This window comes from Amphiprion ocellaris, chromosome 13, assembly GCF_022539595.1.
Source record: "Amphiprion ocellaris isolate individual 3 ecotype Okinawa chromosome 13, ASM2253959v1, whole genome shotgun sequence".
Lineage (NCBI taxonomy): Eukaryota > Metazoa > Chordata > Actinopteri > Pomacentridae > Amphiprion > Amphiprion ocellaris.
This window is the reverse complement of record NC_072778.1, coordinates 2,094,770-2,119,164: the sequence shown is the minus strand read 5'-3', so window position 1 is coordinate 2,119,164 and position 24,395 is coordinate 2,094,770. Positions and strand designations below refer to the sequence as shown.

The following is a 24,395-nucleotide window of genomic DNA, read 5'->3' as shown; positions in this document are numbered from 1 at the left end:
AGGAAAATTACACAACAAATACACACTGACTGAAAAAAAACAAAAAACAAAATAACATATTGACTGAAATAAACTAGCCAAAACTGTGAATAGCCACATAAAAAAATCTGGATTTTACAAATATGAATTCATCCTTTAATAACATTTACTCATAAAATTGTACAATTTTTACTGTATTTAAATGTGGAAAAAATGTAAAAGGTGATTTCACAGATTTTCTGTTTTGTTAAAATTGTAAAAAAAAAAAAGCACGTGAACTAGAAAAGAAAAAAACTTTATAAAAAATTGTAAATATTATCTGCACAGACAAATCTGTATTTTTGCAAATATTAATTAGTTCCTTTACAATATTTACATATAATATTTTAGTATTTTTTATTGTATTTAAATAATCAAAAATATTTTAACTGTCCTGTTTTGCTAAATTACAAATATCTAAAAAACACACAAAAAAATAATAATTTACATGTTCACTGTATTTTTTTAAAAAGTATAATAACAATAATAATAACAATAATAATAATAATAAGCATTTATAACGATGTTTGACTGTAAAACTACGCTGTTTTACTATATTTAAATCAAATAAAAATATGGTGATTTCACAGATGTTGCATGTTTTGTTAAAATCCTCAAAAAAATTGCATATCAACTAGAAAAAAAAAACCAAACTAAAAAATAAACAAGCCAAAATTGTAAATATTATCCACATACAAAAAAAATCTGCATTTTTACAAATATTAATTAATTCTTTAACAACATGTAAACATAACATTTTACTAATTTTACTGCATTTCAATCTGGAAAAAATGTTGGAAATTTCACAAATAAATAATTATTTTTTAATGACGTTTCACTTACAGTTTTACTAGATTTAAATCAGATAAAAATCTAAATATTTTGCAGATATTTGCTGTTATTTTCTGACTTTTTAAACGGTACAATATCCCATCGTTTTTTTTACCATTTTTGTCCAGCACTCACTGTTTATTTTAACTTTTTTTGTCTTTTTTTTAACAGTGTAATCATTATTTAGAAGCAGCCGTGAGGCTCCAAGCCAACCGAGGTCACCAATGATTGGATGACGCCCAGCAAAAGCCCCCCCTCCTCCACCCCCTCCGTCCCGTCGCCCCCGACAACCAGCCGGCCAACCGGGCAGCTGCTCGTCAAACAGCCGTCCAGGTAGCCAGAGGGCTCGGCGGCCGACATGAAACCGACCTGGAGCTCCTCCCCGGTCCGTGGGGGTCCGGAGGGAGCGCCGGCTTTCCTCCTCAGCCGGAGGAGGAGGGGGGCGGGAGGAGACAGACAAGGGTTCTGGGGAGTCGTGTTGAACAGCAGCGGCCCGAATCCAACACATTAATATCCATCAGACGCCAACAGCAGCAGGAAAACAGTCGAGCCTGAATGTGCCGACGGCTCGAGGCCGTCAGTGAACGTACCACGAGGATCAGGAGGTCGATTAGTCTGGTGGACGAATCAAACGCACCTGATTTTATAAACCTGCTCCTAAAGCAGCAGCAGGGTGAGCTTTTAAACATCTACATTAGAGTTTCAGCCGGAATTAATTTAGGTTTTAAATAAACTAACGTACATTCAGGCAAATATTCTTACATGTTTGTTCTTGTGTTTACTGTATTTAAATCAGATAAAAAATATGGTGATTTCACAGATTTTGAACGTTTTGTTAAAACTGTAGATAAGAAATTACACTAAGTAGAAAAAAAATAAAATTAAATATTATTTTTGTATGTAAAAAAATTCATATAATTACATTTTTTTTAAAAAGACCAAACCAGTACAAAAAAATATGTCCACATCAAAAATCTATATTGTACAAATAATAATTCAAAAATTTAAGATTAAATGAAATGATATTAATAATACTAATACTGAGTAATTCATTTTTGATGATGTTTCACTGCAAAATTACTGTATTTAAATCAGATGGAGATTTCAGATTTTGTATGTTTTCTTGAAATAATCGAGAAAAAAATGACACGTTTACCAGAAACAAACAAAAAATAAATAAAAAAAACAAGCCAAAATTGTAACTGTAATTTTTTTTTTTTACCTGATTTGTGAAGGTATTTTTTTATTTTCTTACTTCTACTTTTTCTTTTCTGTTTTTTTGTTGTTTTTTTATGTTTCCATAAAGGTGCTAGACTTTATATTGCAGTGATATGACTAAATAATAATATTTTTAAAAATTTTTACTGTACTATTTTTTTTTAAATAAACTGGACAGATTGTCTTCTGGGATTCAGAGAAAATTAAAGAAATCTGAACTATTTGGGAATTTCTGACACTTTTTTAAATTACAAAACTTCTAATTTCACGTATTTGTCGCTTCTAAGCTGCATTTAAACAACAGAGACTTTAGTTTCACAGAGAAATAAACTCTAGATCAGGGAGTAAAGTATTTATAATTTGCTCTACTTCATAGTTTGTGGTAAACCCGGTCAGTTAAACACTACAAACGATGGAATAAAGTGTTTTGTTTTATAGCTAACACAATAAACAATGCTTCTTTAACATTTAAAAACAGTAAATTCACAGAAATGGTAACCGTTGTGCCCAGAAAGCATGCGTTATCCAGAAGCATATTTCTAAATATAGTTTGGCTTCCCCAGAAAAATGTGTAAAGGATGTTTTTCCAGCCCTGAGCACTGCCTGCAGGCGTCCTCTCAGGCTGCATGTTCACCTCCACCGGACTCTTTACAGAAAACATCCAGAACACAGGATCATACAGTTTAGTGTTGGACATAAAATGCTGAATCGATCGGCTGTTTGCTCGATAAAATGTCAGAAAACGGTGGGAAAAAAAAGTCTTGTTTTGTCCAAAGATATTCATTTTACTTTACTTTACTTTTATTTTCATTTTTAGGAAAGAAACACATTTAAGAGGGTGTAATCATAGATTTTAGCCCGTTTTTATTTCAAAATCACGCAAACTGATTCTCAAAATATCTACACAAAACTGCACATATTTATTCTATTTACCAAAAGCTGCTTCCAAATGTCAAAAGGACACAAACAAGATTCAAAACAAGATAAAAAAAAGACAAAGATGCATAAAACTGCACAAAACCACAGAAAGGTGACAAAAAAGACTTGTTGATTTTGCAGAGACTATAAAATTGGACCCCAAAGGACATAAAATAAGAAAAAAATGAGAAAAACGAGACAAAATTCTGTGACAAAAACATAAAATGACATAAACAAGACACAAGATGACACAAAGAAAAAAAGAAAAAGACAAAAATTGAACAAAAAAACAACAAAAATGAGACAAAATGGTCTCACCGAGTTTGGAGAGATTAACAGTAAATAAGTTAAAGAAGTAAAAAAGTCTGGAAATAATTAAATATCTACAGTATGAGGACACAACCACAAAAAGGCACAAAACAACAAAAACGAGACATGAAATGAGAAAATTGAGACAAAAGATGACAGAAATGAAACTAAATTCTTCTAAATAGATGTAAAATGACAAAAAAAGTCACGAAACAACACAAATCAGGAAAAACACAACAAACAAAATAAAGAAATTAGACAAAACAGTTTGAAAGAGACACACAAAAACAAAACAGACACAAAACATGAAAAACGAGACAAAAATTGTCCTAAAGAAACACGAGACCATAAAACACAAAACAAGAAAAACAACAGACAAAAAGACAAAGATTCAAAAAACAGTTTGAAAGACAACAAAAAAAACAAGACATAAAATGATAGAAATGAAATATAACTGAGTGTTTAGAGACTTAAAATGTAAATAGTTAAAGATTTGATATTTGAAGCCACCAAAATGATTTTTTTTTAAAAAGAAAGACAAAGTGACAGAAAAGACGCAAAATTGTCAGAAAGAGACAAAAACAACACAAATAATAATAAACCCTAGAGTTTCAAGGGGTTAGGGTTAGGGAAAGGAGCCAAATTTGTGTTTGTCAAGCATGTAAATACAGAAATATCTAAACATCTACAGTATGTGGAGTGATTTGTCAACAAAAACGTGACACAAAATGAGAAAATCGAGACCCAAGAAGTCAGAAATGGGACAAAACTCTTCTAAATAGACAGAACACGACAAAAATGAACGAAGAAACAACACAAATAAAGAAAAACAACATACAGAATGACAAATGAAGAAAATCTAAGTACAAAACAACAAAAATCTAAAAAAGTTACGTACAAAATAACAAATCAAGAAAAACTATGTACAAAACGACGAATAAAGAAAAACTACGTACAAAGCGACATAAATCTGGAAAAACTAGGTACAAAATGACAAATCAAGAAAAACTACGTAAAAAACGACATAAATCTGGAAAAACTACGTATGAAACGACATAAATCTGGAAAAACTACGTATGAAACGACATAAATCTGGAAAAACTACGTATGAAACGACATAAATCTGGAAAAACTACGTATGAAACGACATAAATCTGGAAAAACTACGTACGAAACGACATAAATCTGGAAAAACTACGTACAAAATGACATAAATCTGGAAAAATTATGTATGAAACAACATAAATCTGGAAAAAATACGTATAAAATGACCAATCTGGAAAAAAAACTATTTACAAAACAACAAAAATCTGGATAAATTAAACACAAAATTACAAATCTGGAAAAACTACACACAAAATGACAAACTGTTTGAAAGAGGTACAAAAGCAAAGGACAGTTTGTCAGGGCTGTAAAAACGGAAATATTTAAACATCTACAGTACGTGGATTGATTTTTAACACAATAAATAACCAAAAAAATGTAACTTTTCTATTTATTCTTAGTTGTCGTGTATCCATAGAGGTAAAAAATGACTGAAAATGAGACGAGAACAAATAAAACACTCATAAACGACTCTGTGCTTCTTGTTAATCAGACTTTCCTCTGTGTTTCAAACATCCTCGGACGAGACGGAGACGTTCAGATATTTGTCAAAATTAATTTATCGCGCTGCACGTCAGTTTCCTAAAATGCAAATGAAGCGATCCATCTATCATTAGTCCCAACAACATATCTTCTGGCGATAATCTGCCGACAAGCTGCTCTTCCTCCTCTCTTATCGCTGCGAGGGTCATTAACATATCTTCCGGTAATTCTTAAAAATTAATCATATGGCGTGTGACCCGTGACGTCCAATTACGCGGCTGCTCTCGCCCCATGCTGTCCTGAATCAAATTGCCATTTGACAAACAAGCGTCAAATCGAGGCTCCGAATGCCAAATGAGACGCGTTATGAATCATTTATCACGCCGTTTGATCTCTAAGTACAGAAAAATCATAAACTAAGCGCCGTGTTTGTGTCTGTGTGGATGCGTACGCGCCACAATAATTTATTCCCCCAGCTACTTGGAACCATTAGTGAAAGTTCCAGGAGACCAATTAGCATTGGAAACCCACTGGTGCTGCTGTGGTGACAACCTCCTCCAAACTGCCAAAGAAGTGTTATAAACAAACCGGACCCCAGGAGCACTGCCGGGGCCCCTCCAGGGACCCGGGGCCCCTTTCCAAAGACGAAAACAAACCTTGGCTGAGCGTCCACAATATCGCCTTAATGACGTTTCCCCCCGGGCCGTGGGCAGGCTAACACCACGGCCGGATAATGACTGAGAGGAACGACACACAACACAGACCTGAGAGGGGTGAGAAGCCACCAGAGTGTGTGTCTGCGAGCGAGTGTGTGTGTGTGTGTGTGTGTGTGTGTGTGTGTGTGTGTGTGTTGTGCGGCTACAAAACCGGCGAAAATAAAACAAACTGTGTGTGTGTCGTCGTCGTCGCTGTCACTCATTTCGCTCGGAGGGTTTGTCCCCGGTTGCCGCTGCAGAGAAGCTACTCAGGTCACTGCACACACAGACACACACTATCATACAAAAACAGACACTATCACACACAAACACATACTATCACACACACTCGGGCCCCAAAAATAATTCAGCCACAGGAGCCAGTTTGGCCGGCGAGCCTCGGCCGGGCCACACAAGCATCATTACCGCTGGCTGCTCCTCCTCGCCACTTCAGACGCCGCCACAAGTGGAATCTACTTAAGGCACAAAGGGAAGGTTTGTCCGGGCATGTCGGCGGCGCTATCAGACACACACACACACACACACACACACACACACACACACACACACACACACACACACACACACACACGAGGAGAAAAAACACACACTGAGAGCCATTCAAAGGCTCCCCGAGGATGCGGCAGCGCGGCGGATCACAGCGTCCAGATAACACCGAGCAGGCCGGGCCGGCTCGCTTTCAAAGGGCAAGTGTTGTAATTACCCGAAGGCCTGGAACGCTTCGGCAGTGGTCAGGCCTGGTGATTTGCTGCAGCCTGCCAACCGCCTGGCCTGGACGCCGCCTTCCCTCTCTGCGAGCAGCGCGGCAGGTTTTTCCTCAGCGTCACCCTGAGCCTGGCAGCCGGCGAGCTGAGCCGAGCAGAGCCGAGCCGAGGCCTGGCGAGCCTCCGGCAGCCCGCTGGCGATGCCGCCGTGCCAACCTGGCCGCCACCACCGCTGCTGCTACTGCTGCGTGATTGGTAGTGTTGGACGGCAGCAGAGTCCCGTTTAAGAATGCTTAATGTAGCGCAACGATGCAAACCTGCGCCCAAACTCAGGCCTCAGTTATTATCACTGGACTGATAACGGCCGTTTAATGCAACCTGTAGATCTGATCATCGTCTACGTTCATCTGCAACTGAGGGTCGCATGAAATGTGATAGTTTGTAAAGAAAATATCTGCATCTGTGTATCTGACACTAAATGAGAAAATCAACGCCCAAGGTGACAGAAATGAAACACAATTCTTTGAAACAGACACAAAACAAACAAAATGAGACATGAAACAACATAAATCAAGAAAAGCTACGTACGAAATGACATAAATCTGGAAAACTACGTACAAAATGACACAAATCTGGAATAACTACGTAGAAACGACAAACCTGGAATAACTACGTACGAAACAACATACATCAAGAAAAACTATGTACAAAACGAGTGATTGGTAGTGTTAGACTGCAGCAGAGTCCCATTTAAGAATGCTTAATGTGGAGCAACGATGCAAACCTGCACCCAACCTCAGCTCTCAGTTATTATCACTGGACTGACCCGGATCTGAACCAGAATTCAAACCAGCCATTTAACACAACCTCTAACGTGATCATAGTCTGCGTTCAGGAGCATTCATCTGCAACCGAGGGTCGCATGAAACGTGACAGGTTGTAAAGGAAATGGTTAAATATCTGCATCTGTGTATCCGACACTAAATGAGAAAACTGAGAGAATCGACAGAAATTAGAAAAACTGTACGAAAGACACTAAACGACACAAGAAAAAGGCCAAACCAAATGTCAGAAAGGAGAGAAAATTGTCCTAAAGAGACATGAAACAATACAAACAAGACACAAAAAAACAAACACATGACACAAAATGAGAAAACCAAGATCTATATGACACAAATTAGACCAAACTCTTTATGTACAAGATGACAGAAACTGTATGAAAGAGGCACAAAACAACAAAACTGAGACACAAAACAACAAAAACGAGACATAAAATGATACAAAAGAGGCAAAACTGTCTGAAAGAGACACAGATCAGACATACAAAAACAAACAAAATGACAAAAGAGATGCTCAACAACACACGACACAAACCCCCCCCCCCAAAACATGACACAAAATGAGAAAACTGAGACCCAAGATGAGAGAAATTAGATAAATATCTCCTAAATAGACACATAACACCAAAAATGAGACACAAAATGATACAAAGGAGGCAAAACTGTCCGAAAGAGACACATATCAGACAGAAAACAACAAAAACATGACAAAATGAGAAAACCAAGACCCAAGATGACAAAACCCTTCTAAATAGACACAAAACGACCAAAATGAACCATGAAACAACACAAATCTGGAAAAACTACGTACAAAATGACAGAAACTGTTTGAAAGAGGCACTACACAACAAAACTGTGACACAAAATAATAGAAAGGAGACAAAACTGTCCAAAAGAAACATGAAACAACACAAAACATGACACAAAAAACACAAATACATGACAAAAAATGAGGAAATCCAGACCAAAGACGACAAAACTCTTCTAAATAGACACATAACAACAAAAATGAGCCACGAAACAACAAAAACCTAGATTCACAATGAACAAAATAACAGGAATTAGGCAACAATGTCTGAAAGAGACACAAAACAACACAAACAAGACAAAAAAACCTGCAACACTACACAAATAAACCTGTTTATTCTGCAGATTAACCTCATACCTGCACATTTAAACCAGTTGTTTCCACTAAAAAGACCAATATCAGCAGAATTAATCCAATTTCCCACTAATCTAAACCTGTTAACTTCAGCTTTATCTACTAGTTTATACAAATTATACAAACAAACAACAGTTTAGTATGCAAAAAACACCAGAAATACCAGTTTTAATCTAGGAATTAGCCTGATAGCTGCACATTTAGACCAGTTTACTCTACAGATAAAACACTTTACCGTTTACTCCAAACAATTTAATGTTTTTAACTTGCTGAATTACGTAAAATCAATTAATTGTGCAAATATTGTGTTTATCTGGTTAGCTAAGTAGTCTAAAGATGCATTAAGGCCAGTTTACTGGTTAATCTGGTGTTTTGAGGTGTCTATTAAACCTGTTAAATCACCTGGTTTACATTTAAACTTGTGTAAATGTGAAGTAAAGCCTTATTGTTTGGAAATCTAGTTGGAAAAACATAATTTTTGTTGGTAATCCACTTATAAAGTTGTGTTTATGTGACCAGTCATTAAGTAGTTGATGTAGTTTGTTGGTTGATCTTTTTTTTTTTAGAGTGTATGGAGTCTTAAAGAAACGTGAGACTTTAATAAAGACATTAAGACGTCCTGACAGGATCTGAACCTACGAGATGTTCTGGTTCTAAAGCCTCATTAATCAGGGTCCACCTGTACCTGCTGGAACAGGTGCTACACCCGAAGGTGACGGCGATACAGGTAGACAAACCAACGGGGATGCCGTGAAGACGACCTCACTGGGGACAACGAAGGCAAGTCATTAGCGAATGAAAACAGCATCCATCAGGGGGAAGCCGGTAAATAATCGCACTCAATCAGCCAGCCGTCGCCATGGAGACGGAGCTCGTATCGAAGGGATCTGACGGCCCAATAAAGACGCTCAGACTCCCGAGTGTGGGAGATAAAAGTGAGGGAAGGTGAGGCAGGAGAGGGCGAAACTTTCACCTGAGTAGGTTAAAAGTTGGTATAGATGCAAAGTTAACATCTAAACTAAAAACAGTCTGAAGCTCCATTCTACTGGAAACTTAAACTGGTTTAGTCCATTTTGTTACCAGTTTACTCAAAGAATATCAGTTTACTTCTTATCTACACTAGTTTAAATGCTAACCAGCTGATTTTACAGGTTTATTACGCACCTGGAAGACACCAGTTTAGTGCACACCTACCTATGTTTAGACCAGTTTTCACCTGCACATGTAAAGCAGTTTCCCGCTAAACTAAACCGGTTTACTCCAGATTTGTGTACTAGTTTACTCACAGTAACAGTTTACTTCTTATTTACACTAGCTTAAATGTTAACCAGCTGATTTTACAGGTTTATTACACATCTGGAAGACTAGATTAATCAGTTTAGTGCCCATTTACACTAGTTCACATTCAACACACCTACCTATGTTTACACTTGCGGATGTAAATCAGTTTCCCACAAAACTAAACCAGTTTACTCTAGATTTATGTACCAGTCTTCTCACAATGTCAGTTTACTTCTTATTTACACTAGTCTAAATGTTAACTAGATGATTTTACAATTTTATTACAGTCTCTTAAAAAAGTTTGATTAACCAGTTTAGTGCACATTTACATTAGTTTACCATTCAACACACCTACCTATAATTAAACCAGTTTACATTCAACATTCATACTGGTTAACTCTGCAGATAAACCAGATAACTGCATATTTATGTACTAGTTTATACAGATTTACCAGATTACTCAAACAACAACATTTACACGAGTTTAAATGCTAAATAGCTGATTATACCGGTGTACTACACACTTTAAAAAGCCAAATAAACCACTTCAATGCATCTTTAGACTAGCTAACGAACCAGATAAACCAAATATTTGCAAGTCATTCAATTTCCTGCTAATCCAAACCTGTTGACTCTATATTTATGTACTACTTTATACAGATTTACCAGTTTACTACAAACCAAAACCAGATACACCAGATTACTTTAAAGGTTTACAAATAAAACCAGTTTAATCTCCAAATTAACCAGTTACCTGCACATTTAGACCAGTTTATATTGAACAAACAGGAAAATGTTTACAGATAAACCAAATAACTGATGATGTACATCAGTTTGCCACTAATCTAAACCTCTTAACTCCATATTTATGTGCTAGTTGTCACAGACATAACAGTTTACTACACACCAAAGCTAGATAAACCAGTTTAATTTATATGCCAATCTGCAAAATGGACATTTAGACCAGTTTACTCTGCAAATAATCGGCATTTCTGCTCAAGAAATCCAATTATCCCGCTCATCTAAACCTGTTTATTTCATATTTATGTACTAGTTTATATAGATCACCAGTTTAATCTGAAGATTAACTGATTAATTCACATTTAGATTAGTTTATACATGAATCACACTGACCAGTTTACTGTAACTGGAAACCAGCTTAACATCACAAACGATTAAAAAAAACAACAACAAAGAAATGTTTAAAAATCAGTTTTTCGTCCACATGTGGAGGAATAAAACGCTGCAGCTCCAACTCAGTCTGCAGACTCACAGTTGTGTATTTATGTGTGTGTGTTTGTGTGTGTATATATATGATGTGTGTGTGTGTGTGTGTCCTATTTTCACCCCACACACTCTTCACTCCTCAGCCTGAACCAGTAAAACCAGCAGCAGAGACACGCAGGGCAGGAAACGTGTTGATTGGTGTGATGAACAACAAGCCAACAGCTGCTCTGTTTTCTCTCTTACAGACGCACAAACACACAGCAACACACACAACAGCACACACAACCCCAACAAACAGGCCGAAAAACACACTCCCTCGCTGCTCATCTGGTTTTCTCCGACAGATTTCAAAATAAAACGCAGCTGCCGCCATTAGTTGTCAACTATTAAATTAATCAGAAATGTTTTTTTAAAATCAAAATAATGAGATTAAAGCTTCTTAAAAGTGAGCATTTTCTGGTTTCTTTCCTCCTTGATGACATTAAACAATACATTTGGACAAAACAAGACATTTGACAGGTTGGGAAACACGTTTTTCACCATTTTAACGATAAAAATGTTCAACAGATTAATCAACAATGGGAATAATCCTTAATGTGGACTGTCAGAACACACCACATCAGATAAACCAGTTAGCTTGGTAGCTCTCCCAGTTTACAGCTTGTATAAACCAGTTTATCCTCCATTTACATCATATATGCTTTTATTTTGATAATCTGAACCTTTGTTTGGTCATATTTCCATTTAAAAATAAGGATCTGTCTGTACATCAACACATATATGCTACCATGCTAACACGCTAACATGCTAACACACACTGCAGAGAGACGAGTGTGTGTTTCTGTGTTTAAACCACCAACATAGAAACTCTGCAGCCGTTCCACTGAGCAGATGCTGTGTGTGTCTGTTGTGTTCACGTTGTGTTACCTGCACATGATCTCGTGGGTGAGGAGGACGCGGCACATCTCCGGGTTCTTGTCCTGACCTTCGTACAGGATCGGCTGATGGAACAAACAGAAAAACACGTTTTAGAGATGCAGCCTTGGTTTTGTACGTCTGTCGAGCTAACAGAAGGTTTGTGGAGAAAAAAAATAAACGGAAAACGAACAACACAATTTTTCTGATATTTGATTTTAAAATTCAGGTTTAGTTAACAAATAAACCAGTTTATTTGTTTTACAAACCAGTTTAGTAGATACTGACACGAAATTAATGCACATGTAAACCAGAAAAAACTGCTTCTTAAATTGTAAACCAGTTTATGGTCAATGTAACCCAGTGGTAAACTGGTTTACCTGCAGACTAAACTGGGTTAAACCAGCAGTAAACTGGTTTACTCGCAGAAAAAACTGGGTTAAATCAGTGTAAACTGGTTTACATGCTGACTAAACTGGGTTAAATCAATGTGAACAGGTTTACCTGCAGACTGAGTTTACCTGCAGACTAAACTGGGTTAAATCAGTGTAAACTGGTTTACCTGCAGACTAAACTGGGTTAAATCAGTGTAAACTGGTTTACCTGCAGACTGAGTTTACCTGCAGACTAAACTGGGTTAAATCAGTGTAAACTGGTTTACCTGCAGACTGAACTGAGTTTACCTGCAGACTAAACTGGGTTAAATCAGTGTAAACTGGTTTACCTGCAGACTAAACTGAGTTTACCTGCAGACTAAACTGGGTTAAATCAGTGTAAACTGGTTTACCTGCAGACTAAACTGGGTTAAATCAGTGTAAACTGGTTTACCTGCAGACTGAGTTTACCTGCAGACTAAACTGGGTTAAATCAGTGTAAACTGGTTTACCTGCAGACTGAACTGAGTTTACCTGCAGACTAAACTGGGTTAAATCAGTGTCAACTGGTTTACCTGCAGACTAAACTGGGTTAAACCAGCAGTAAACTGGTTTACTCGCAGAAAAAACTGGGTTAAATCAGTGTAAACTGGTTTACATGCTGACTAAACTGGGTTAAATCAATGTGAACAGGTTTACCTGCAGACTGAGTTTACCTGCAGACTAAACTGGGTTAAATCAGTGTAAACTGGTTTACCTGCAGACTAAACTGGGTTAAATCAGTGTAAACTGGTTTACCTGCAGACTGAGTTTACCTGCAGACTAAACTGGGTTAAATCAGTGTAAACTGGTTTACCTGCAGACTGAACTGAGTTTACCTGCAGACTAAACTGGGTTAAATCAGTGTAAACTGGTTTACCTGCAGACTAAACTGGGTTAAATCAGTGTAAACTGGTTTACCTGCAGACTGAGTTTACCTGCAGACTAAACTGGGTTAAATCAGTGTAAACTGGTTTACCTGCAGACTGAACTGAGTTTACCTGCAGACTAAACTGGGTTAAATCAGTGTAAACTGGTTTACCTGCAGACTAAACTGGGTTAAATCAGTGTAAACTGGTTTACCTGCAGACTAAACTGAGTTTACCTGCAGACTAAACTGGGTTAAATCAGTGTAAACTGGTTTACCTGCAGACTAAACTGAGTTTACCTGCAGACTAAACTGGGTTAAATCAGTGTAAACTGGTTTACCTGCAGACTAAACTGGGTTAAATCAGTGTAAACTGGTTTACCTGCAGACTAAACTGAGTTTACCTGCAGACTAAACTGGGTTTACCTGCAGACTAAACTGGTTTACCTGCAGACTAAACTGAGTTTACCTGCAGACTAAACTGGGTTTACCTGCAGACTAAACTGGTTTACCTGCAGACTAAACTGGGTTAAATCAGTGTAAACTGGTTTACCTGCAGACTAATATGGGTTTACCAGCAGTAAACTGGTTTACCTGCAGACTAAACTGGTTTACCTACAGACTACACTGGGTTTACCAGCAGTAAACTGGTTTACCTGCAGACTAAACTGGTTTACCTACAGACTACACTGGGTTAAATCAGTGTAAACTGGTTGCAGGTGTTCCTTTTATTTTGTCCAGTAAAGTCTAACATGGTCTCCCACCGCCCCCCTTTCGGTGGTCTCAGTCTGCCCTGGACTTCCCAGAATTCCCTGCCAGATGGCGGGTGGTGTCCCGGGATGAAGCCCCCCTCCTCACCCCTGTGGAGCTGTCATGTCAGCGTCCGGATGACGGATGACCGCTGAGACCACGGCGAGGTGTGTGTGAGCCGCTATACTACACTATATCTGTGAGGACCAACAGACGTTTCTGACCCAGTTTGGGGGTTCAGGTTTGGGTCAGGAGGGGGTCCGAATGCGGCCGGGGTCGGTTCTGATCGTGTCCTATCGGCGAGGGTCCTCACAAAGATAGCACGGTGGTGTGTGTGTGAGTGGGTTTTGTAATACCCTGGTGGCTGTAAATGAACTCCACTAAAAGCATGTGTGTCCTCCTCCCCCTCTGTTCCTGCGATGACCTACCAACTACCTCATCCACCTTTATAGTCAAAACAGACCTCCGCCCTGCACACACACACACACACACACACGCACACGCACACGCACACGCACGCGCACGCACACGCACACACACACACACACGTGCACACCCCTGGGGGACAATACTTTTAGGATAACGACTACTTCTGCATTATTGATCCTGATCCTGGCTCTGTTCGTCCGGATTAAAATGCTCCAGTTTGACCAGCAGGGATGTGGATTGCATCAGACACACACGCACACACACTATATTCGCTGGTCGATATTTATACATCATCATTCCTGATGCAAGAATCCTGAGTGTGTGTGATCGTATTTTGGCTTTGGTGCTCGTTGGAGGATTAATGTCCACTTTCTGCTGCCAGCTTCACAGGCCCGTTTCACCATCTTTGTGAGGACCGACCTCAGACGTTTTGAAATAAAAGCGAGGACATTTTGGACAAAATATGGACGCAAAGTGGACATAACTTTAGGATAACTGCAAGACTTTATTTAAAGATTAAACACCTGTTCAAAAAGTTACTCCATTTTTTTCAAAAGTGAAAGTAAATCGAGGACATTTTTTAGAAGCAAATTTCTATAAATGTGAGGACTTGTTTGGGAAAGTGGCAACCGTTAACGGAAACTTCAAATTTTAGGTAATCCTAAGCTTTTTTTTAGTAAGTTGATGGTTTTAATTTTGTAAAAAAGTGTCAAAAAACCAGCGTCGTAAGTTCTGCTTCATATTTTACATTTTTATACATCAGATTTTGTTTTAAAAAAGGAGGATTTCTTTGAGGTTTTTTTGAAAGCAATAATGTTTTAGAAGATCAGCAGAGAGGACAGAAGTATTTACAGATGACATTCATATTAATTTCAGTGGTTTCATCTTGTTTAAATCCTACATTCCGGTTCATATTTTACATTTTGTTGAATCTGAGATGTAAAAAAGTGGATTTTTTTGGGTTCTGCAGTTTTTTGACAGCAGGGTTGTTTCAGAAGATGAACAGTAAAGACAGAGATTTTGCTGAGATCTATTTAAAGATGATAAAAATTGTATTTATTTCAGTAATTTTACTTTCTCAGTTTGGGTTTTGGTTCATACTGTATATTTCTATATATCTGAGATATAAAAAAAGGAGGATTTCTCTGGATTGTTGTGGTTTTGTGAAGGCAGTAATGTTTCAGAAGGTTCATATTTTACATTTTTATAAAGCAGATGTAGAAATAAGTGGATTTTTGTGTGTTTTGTGAAAGCAGGGATTGAGATTTTGCATAGGACTATTTACAGATGATAAATGTATTTACTTAAGTCATTTTAGCTCGTTAAGTTGTGGCTTTGGTTCATATTTTACATTTTTATGAATCGCAGTAGTTTTTTTCTGTATTTTAGCAGGGTTTTTGAACGCATTTCTGAAGGTGAACAGTGAGGATGGAGATTTTTATAAATCTGAAATATTTACAGATGGCAATTTCTATATTTAAGTTATTTTAGCTGCAAGTTCTGATTTTGGTTCACATTTTTCTGAATCGCATTAGCGTATTTTTCTGTATTTTTGCAGATATTTGACAGCAGGGACGTCTCAGAAGGTGAACAGTGAGGACAGAGGTTTTGCTCAGATCTATTTCCAGATAATAAATGTTGTATTTATTTGAGTTATTTTAGCTCTTTAAGCTGTGGTTTTGGTTCATATTTTACATTTTTATGAAATGCATTAGTGTATTTTTTGTGTTTTTGCAGTTTTTTGACAGCAGGAGCGTCTCAGAAGGTGAACAGTGAGGACAGAGGTTTTACTCAGACATATTTAAAGATGATAAATGTTGTATTTATTTGAGTTTTGGGTTGTTTCGGCTCTAAGTTCTGCTTCAGAAGGTGCCTACATGGTGGTGAGATTCTCCTCTCCAGAACCGACCCCTGCAGCGTTCCCCGGCCGGCGCTGTGTGATGTCAGCGGCTGTAGATGCGCTGGTGGCTGCGGTCCAATCTGCATTAATGCGGCTCCTCCTCGGTCTGACAATCCGGCGGCCGTGGGGCTCTAACCGGCGCTCGGCGGGGCTCCATCGATCCGCTGGGACTCCAGCCGACCCATCTGTCAGCTCCGACCGCCTACCGACGGGGTGTCATGTAGCGGGAGGTGGAGGTGGAGGAGGAGGTGTCAGGATTATTGTCTCCAGTGTGCCGTCGCTGCGCCACATTAGGGCCTATTGATCGGTTTGTTGGGAGCCGCCCCGAGCATCGATCGGTGACATGCCGACAGGCCGAGGGGGGCGATGTGACCGGGGGATAAGTAGGAGGAAGGAGGAGCTGGAGGAGGAGGCGCTGCAGGACTTAACAGGTGTTTGGAAACGATCCAACCAGGCGTTACTGTTTGCTATCTGACTTCATGTAAGTTCACCAAAAACTAGTTTAACTTCAAAAAGATGCTTCCAACGGCGTCTTTTTCATCTTATTTAACTGTCTGAACTCCCAGCAGGCTGGAAAATCAACTTTTCTCTGTTTTTTCTTTTTTAAATCACTATGATGACACCGTTTACCAGCCAGAAACTGTAGAAAAAGAAACTATCTCCAGATTTTCTACTTTCCAACGGCAGTAAAACATCTAACAGACACTTCACTCTAAAAATTAACTAAATCTGAGCTTAAAATCCCAACATGTCATTACAATCCCTTCATTCTATGCGTCTCATTTGGAAAATGAGATGAAAAAACAGAAATAGTAAATGGGAATTCCACCCTTTTTCAACAAAAAAAAAAAAACAAATCTCTGCTTAAAACTCTGATATTTCATCAACATAACTTTATTCCACAGTTGTCTTTTTGGCTAAATGACACCAATAATCTGACAGAAACTGGAAGAAGAGAAAGAATCACTGCGATTTTTATGCTTCCAATGGTCTTTAAACGTATCCTATGTGACTATCTGTAAAATAACAAAAAATGTACTTAAAAAATTAACAATTTAATCTCACCAGAGTCTGTAAAACAATAAAAAAATGACTCTCCATGACGGACTCAACTGTGACCAACGGTGACTGAATTAGATATTGGGATTTCCGACCTTTTTCAACAAAAATAACCAAATCTCTGCATAAAACTCTGATATTTCATCAACATCATTTAATTCTTCAAGTCTTTTGGTCAAAATGACACATTATCAGCCAGAAACTGGAAGAACAAAGAGAATCAGCAGATTTTAAACCTTGTAACTGTCTTTGAACACATCACGCATCGGTGACATTAACGGAAATATGAGCTTAGAATTACGATATTTCATCAAAATCACTTTATTCTATGTGATCTGTTCAACAAAATCTCCAAGAATAAACAACGTGATCTCACCAGAGTCTGTTAAAAAACTAGAAAAAGCCTAATTTCCATAACTGACTCAGCTGTGTAAAACAATTTAGAGAATTTTCAGGTTGAACTGCAGCCAGACTTTTTTTTTTAAAAAGGGAAAAAACTCTTACAAGACACAAAATGCCAAAATTGAGATGCAAAACAAAAAACACGAAAAAACAACACAAAGAGGCATGAGACAACTTAAAAGAGACACAAAAGAACAAAAATAAGTCGTAAAATGGGAAAAAAAACGTAACAAAAAAAAGAAAAGTGAGGCCCAGAATGACAGAACCGAGAATATAAACTCTAACATTTAGTGCAAGCTTGGAAAATTAAGTATTACGTGCATAAATACGTGAATATTACAGTTAAAGTTATTCGTCTGAGAAGAGTTCACAACATGTTTAATATATTTTATGACACGCTCTGATTTTGCTATTACCCATTAAAACTACTTAAAAGTGTGTTTTTTTCAAAAATGGGGACAAACTTAATGACTTAAACAAAGAAATTTAAATTATAACGAGGCGTTTTTGATGTAAACTGAATATTTTTCCGTTTATTTCACAAAACACAGCATTTAAAGATGTGACTTTGATGGTATTTTCTGACTTTTATGAGACCAAATGACTAGTTAGATTAATCATTAATAAAATAATCATTACTACAACAAAGTGCCGTTTGTACAACATTTAATGTAGGAAATTTGCATTTTTATTTGGTTTTAAAGTGATTATTTTCCGTTTTCTGGCTCAGAACTTCCAGATTTTGGTCTTCAGATGAACATTTTTGAGGAGCAACAGGAGGATCTGCAGCTCGGCCGGCAGGATCGCCTGGAATCTGGAAATATTTGGGGTTTTTTGTTGGCAGCGAAAGCTTTCACAGGTTCAAATCCCACACGGGGGGGTTCTGAGTGAGTGAAAACCGGAAAAGTGGGAGGATGTGGAGTCAGCTGAAGACCGAGTGGAAAGGAAAACACATCAGGAAAGTCAGGAGGAGGAGTGTTTAGGAAGCTCTGAGTTAAAGGGAAGAGCTAACAGAAGAGCCGCAGAAGGTTAGGTTTTTTATTAGTTTCTGTAACGTTCAGGGGTCACAGAAAGTTTGTGGTTTCAGGGGGAGTCCAACTTTCTGCCAGGAAACCGGAGCAGAAACTGCAGCCAAAGCCAAGAAATTGAAGTGTTTTTTGACATTTCTGTTGTAGATGAATCCCGTTAATCAGCTGCTGTGGAGATGCTGGACGGTGTGTCGCTGACTGAAGCTAAGCTAACAGGATGTAGCTTCACATTGCTGTAGCTGCATTAAAAATCAATCAGAGCCTCGAACCTGGTTTCACTTCTAGTTAAGAAATGATTACATTAAAACATTTATTTAAATAGTGAATTGTGTCTTCAAATAATCCTTTTATTGTCTAGAACTTGTTCTGACCAACCACCTATCACACATGATGATATGGGCCTTGGAAGTTTACCCAGAATGCACTGTTTAAAGTTTTTCTCCAGCTACATATCATCACACTCCCACCGCTGTTCTTCACTGTCAGGACTATGCATTCACTGTGGAGGTCCAGGTCAGAAAAGACACAAAACAACCACAAAAAAAAACACAAAACCAGCCTTGAAAGTTTACCCAGAATGCACCTGAATTTTTTAAAAGTAATTTTGGACATTGTTTGAATATTTTTGGACAATTTTCCAGTTATTGTGTGCATTAAAAAAATGTATTACTATTATTATTATTAATATTTTACAGATTTTACCTGTTGTTTACATCGGAGAACAAATTATTATTAATAAAATTACAGATTTTTGATTTGAATTTATACCTCTTTTGGATATTTTCTGTAATTTAACAAAACAGGTAAAATATGTAAAATTTCAGTTAAAAAAATTACTTGACATTTTTCATTTATTCTTTTATACATTTTTTCTTTGAAATAATGGCAAAACGTGTGAAATTATTAATTTTTTTCTTATTAAAATAGAGTAAAAACAGCAGAATTTTATAGCTAAATGTTGTAAAGGAACTTTTTTCCTACAGATTTTTGATGTGGACGTTATTTACAGTTATGGCCAACTTTATTTTGGTAATTTTACGAAATAATAATTCGTTCTACAATGTGTGACCAATTACGCAGCTTTCCTGTGTTAAAAATCGGCTAAAAATATAATTATTTTGCAGACATTTGTAGTTTTTTTCACGGGAATTTGTGTTTTTTCAGTGTATATTGTATGTTTGCTAATTATCTGTTAATTTCCACCTAAATACGTCCATTCTCCGAGGCTTAAAACACTTTTCCTGTCATTTTTCTGTGTGAAATGAGCAGATTTACATACAGAAACAAGTTTAACAAACGTGTCGTCCTGCGGGTCAAATTGACCCGTTTCAAAGTTTGAAAATGTGGAAAAAAATATTTTCACAGTGAAACTTCTGTTTTCTGTAATTCGCTAACTTAGCTGCTAGCCATTAGCCGCTGTGAAAGCAGCTAACTTCCTGGTTTGTGTGTTTCTTGTTCAGTTTTTGCATTTCTGATTCCACAGAGCGACAGTAGGAATTTTAATTTATCGCTAATGGAAACAGGAGAAGCAGAAACTACTGAAAACCCTTATTCAGAGCATTTTGAACGTCCCTAAACTACATAATAAAACTTATTTTTCGCTCTTCTAATCACTTAAACTCAAAAACATCTTTTTTTTTTTTTTTTTTAACAGTACAACAGTTATATGTCATTAACCCTCGTATCGCCCTGCGGGTCAAAATTGACCCGTTTAAAAGTTTGAAAATGTGGAAAAACAAATATATTTTCACAGTGAAACTTCTGATGTCCACATTTTCAACATTTTTGGGAAATTTTTGAACATTTTTTGGTGGAAAATAAGAAATGTTAAAAATGTTTCTTCAGAACATTGACAAACAATTTTTTTTGTCAATGTCCTTCAGAAAATACTAGAAGCTTTACTGCTATATATGGAATCATTTTCGATATTTTTACTATTTTTTTGGAGATTTTTACTCATTTTTTGAAAATATTTACAAGAATTTTCTTGCCAAATTTGGGGGAAAGGGGAAACTTTGAAGGAATTATTGAAATTTTCTTCCTGAAGGTTTTGCAATTTTCAGAAATTTGGGGAAATTTTTGCTGAATTTTTGGATTTTTTTCAGACAAGGAAACAATATTTTTTGGTGCCTGTAAATGAGGACAACAGGAGGGTTAACAAACGTGACTGAATGAACTTCTCACCTGTTTGGTCATGGAGTCTATCAGCCGAACGTAAAGGTCCTGTTCTGTCCTGATGCCTGAAAGATACACAAACACTAATGAGCTGCACAACAACAACAACATTGTGTTCATACATGCATGCGTTAGCCTCCTGTGCTAATGCGCTCCCAGTAAAAGAATCCCTCCCCGACAAAGGGGCTGATTCCTAATAATGTGCTGCAAATGAATTCTGCTGTTATTTATGTCCCGGTTGTGTATTTATGTTTTCTGTAGCTCTTGTCGTCTCTCGCTATGCTAACCCCCCTCAGCAAAAACAAACATTAGCGCTGCTCCAGAGCTGTTTATTATTTATAGGCCGCGCCGCCTTTAACTGCCGAGCGCTTCCACGGCCCCCCCACCGCCGCCTTTTTTCCTCAAGGATAACAAGGAATCCTCTTTCTCCGACAAATTAAATATCAATCAGGACGCCGTGTCTTTTATTAGCCATGCATCTGAGCGTAAATGTGACACGAACACGACATGGGGTGGAGGCAGCAAATTGTGGCGAACACCTGTTAGCGGCGGAGTAGCTCTAATTGTGTTTTTCTTTCTTCCCCCTCTCTTCCTCTTGTTTCTCGGACCGTTTCCTCGCAGCTTCCTCCGCCTCCTAATTGACATGATTCACTCCTCGCTCGGCGGCCTAAATGGCGGCTATCCGTCCCAGTTGCAGATGAGGTCAATTACCTCTGTACGATGCTAATCCGCCGCCGCCGCCTCATATTAGAGTGATTTATCCCCCTCTGGAAGAAAACGCTCTTTTATGTCCCACTTTATCTGGAGCTTCTGCAGGGGTCTGGGAGCATTACGGCTGGACTGGAGCCAGCACAGAGCCGAGCTGTGTGTTTCCAATCAGCTGAACTTCCCTCCGTTCCCCCTCCGATGGACAAACCAGAGGCCGTCCGATATTCCAGATGTGAGCGGCGCTGCTCGGGCCTCGCTCGCTGAAAAACTTTTTCCAGCCTCGCAGCGTCTTAACAAGTTAAAACGCCGAGGTGACCTTTAATAACTTCTCCACAAAATTCTAAATCGCTGTCCAGGAAAGTTCAGAAAAGGAGCGATCAGCGGCTCGACTTCATCAATCAAGACGACAGATCGAGAATCCAGCCAGAACAAAAGGAGCACCTGATCCGCATCGCCGCCGTTTAAAAAAGACTCAAGTTAGGTTCGGTTTCAAGTCGTCAGTCATCGTTAACGAGGCTGAGAGCAGCAAAAAGATGCTAATGTGTTTAAAAATTGCATTTATTGACAGGATATCTGTTGTTGGATGCTCATTTTATGACATTTAAACCTTTATCCTGCAGAAAATGAACGATCTGTAGCCCTGCAGCTAGACTAAACTGGCTAAAAATCAAAAAAAAAAAAATCATAATATTGTCAATACTTCCATTTATTCCCACTTATTGACATATTTGCTGGTTCTAAACTGAACAACATGCAGTCCTGTAGCCAGAGGAAACTTCTTATGTGCCTGATAGAAATTGAAAAAATATTGTCAAAATTTCTTTTTTCTTACATTCATTGACTGGTTTTAGCATTTATCCTGCAGAAAAAGAAAGACTTGCAGCCCTGTAACTCAAGGGAACATCTTTTTTTGCCTTATATACTGATTAAAATTTTCAAAAAACTGATAAAATATTGTAAATATCTCCATTATGTACATTTATTGACAGGGCTTCTGGTTATAAATGCAGATAGAGTGACATTTAGGCCTTTATCCTGCAGAAACCTACGGCACTGCAGCCAGAGGAAATGATTGATTTCATTTTGCTTTATTTTATTTATTCAATTTTTTAATTTATTTTAAACATTTTATTTCTTGATGTATTGATTTATTTTATTAATTTAATTTCAAAAATTGCATTTTATTTATTTAGTTATTTAGTTAGCTAGTTTTTTTTTGTTTATTTTATGTATTTTATTGATTGATGTATTGATTTAGTTTGCTAATTTTACAAATTGTATTTTACTTTATTTTGGTAGTTATTTATTGATGCATTTATTTTATTATTTTCATTTTATTAATTTTATTTTATTTATTTATTTCATTCTATTTTATGTTTTAATGCATTGACTTATTTTATTATTTTTATTGAATTGATTTTACTTTATTTTATCTTATGTATTTTCTTTATTTATTTTGTTAGTTATTTTTTATTTATTTCATGGGCTGATATGCCAGCTGCAATAAGTGAAATATTCGGGCGTTTTCTGTAATTCGCTAACTTAGCTGCTAGCCATTAGCCGCTGTGAAAGCAGCTAACTTCCTGGTTTGTGTGTTTCTTGTTCAGTTTTTGCATTTCTGATTCCACAGAGCGACAGTAGGAATTTTAATTTATCGCTAATGGAAACAGGAGAAGCAGAAACTACTGAAAACCCTTATTCAGAGCATTTTGAACGTCCCTAAACTACATAATAAAACTTATTTTTCGCTCTTCTAATCACTTAAACTCAAAAACATCTTTTTTTTTTTTTTTTTTAACAGTACAACAGTTATATGTCATTAACCCTCGTATCGCCCTGCGGGTCAAAATTGACCCGTTTAAAAGTTTGAAAATGTGGAAAAACAAATATATTTTCACAGTGAAACTTCTGATGTCCACATTTTCAACATTTTTGGGAACTTTTTGAACATTTTTTGGTGGAAAAAAAGAAATGTTAAAAATGTTTCTTTCAGAACATTCACATTAAAATCAACCAAAATCCAGCGAATTTCACTGGATTTTGGTTGATTTTTTTGTGAATGTTCTTAAAGAAAATCTTAGAAGTTTTACTGATATACATGGAATCACTTTAGATATTATTAGGATTTTTTTTGGAAGATTTTTGCTCATTTTTTGAAAATATTTACAAAAATTTTCTTGCCAAATTTGGGGGATTTTTTTTAAATAAAACTTTTAAGGAATTATTGGAATTTTCTTCCTGAAGGTTTTGCAAATTATCAAAAATTTGGGGAATTTTTTTTGCTGAATTTTTGGATTTTTTTCAGACAAGGAAACAATATTTTTGGTGCCTGTAAATGAAGACAACAGGAGGGTTAATCATAGACAGGAAGTTACGTTTTGATGAACATTTATTCTACAAAAACTGAAAAAAACATGAATTAATTTTTACAATATTATCCTAGATCAGCTGAAAAGTCCCTATTTTTTTTGGGTCAGAATGTATTTTTGGCAGTTTTTTTTTTTATTATTAGACTTGCAGAATAAGAGGATTTAGGATTGATTTAGGCTCAGTTTTGGCTCATTTTCCAGCTGAATTTTTCCAAAATTATGAGGAAAGTTTGGTTTTCTGTTTCATTCGTATAGAATGAAAGGATTTGGGGAAAAAACCAAAGATTTTTTGGGACAGTTTGGTTTCCTCTCTGCCATATTTCAGCATCTGTAAAGCTGAACTCACCGTTGCTGTAGAGCAGCTGTAGCCGGTAGTGGATTCCGTTGTTGGTCTTCTCTCCGTTGTACTCCTGTCACACAAACACACATGAATCACACTTTTAATGCCGACTTACCGACACGTAATAAAACATTTACGGCTTCCAGCGGCGACGCGACGACCCGCCGACTCTTTACGGGACAGAAACAGGAATTATTCACACTTTAAGGCTTCCTGGAGCTCAAGTTCA

The 24,395-nt window shown here is 37.2% G+C and overlaps 1 protein-coding gene across 3 annotated transcripts in view; it reads right to left on the bottom strand.

Moving 5' to 3' along the window:
* The window catches only part of LOC111583752 (transcription factor COE3-like), a 188,745-nt gene that overhangs the window by 133,260 nt on the left and 31,090 nt on the right, over window positions 1-24,395 (bottom strand). For all 3 annotated transcript variants that reach the window (XM_055016818.1, XM_055016817.1, XM_055016816.1), the window contains exons 3-5: window positions 24,173-24,236; window positions 20,759-20,814; window positions 11,738-11,811 (exon numbers count right to left, since the gene is read on the bottom strand). In XM_055016818.1, coding sequence (XP_054872793.1) covers window positions 11,738-11,811; window positions 20,759-20,814; window positions 24,173-24,236 — 194 coding nt within the window. The remainder of the gene's footprint in view (window positions 1-11,737; window positions 11,812-20,758; window positions 20,815-24,172; window positions 24,237-24,395) is intronic.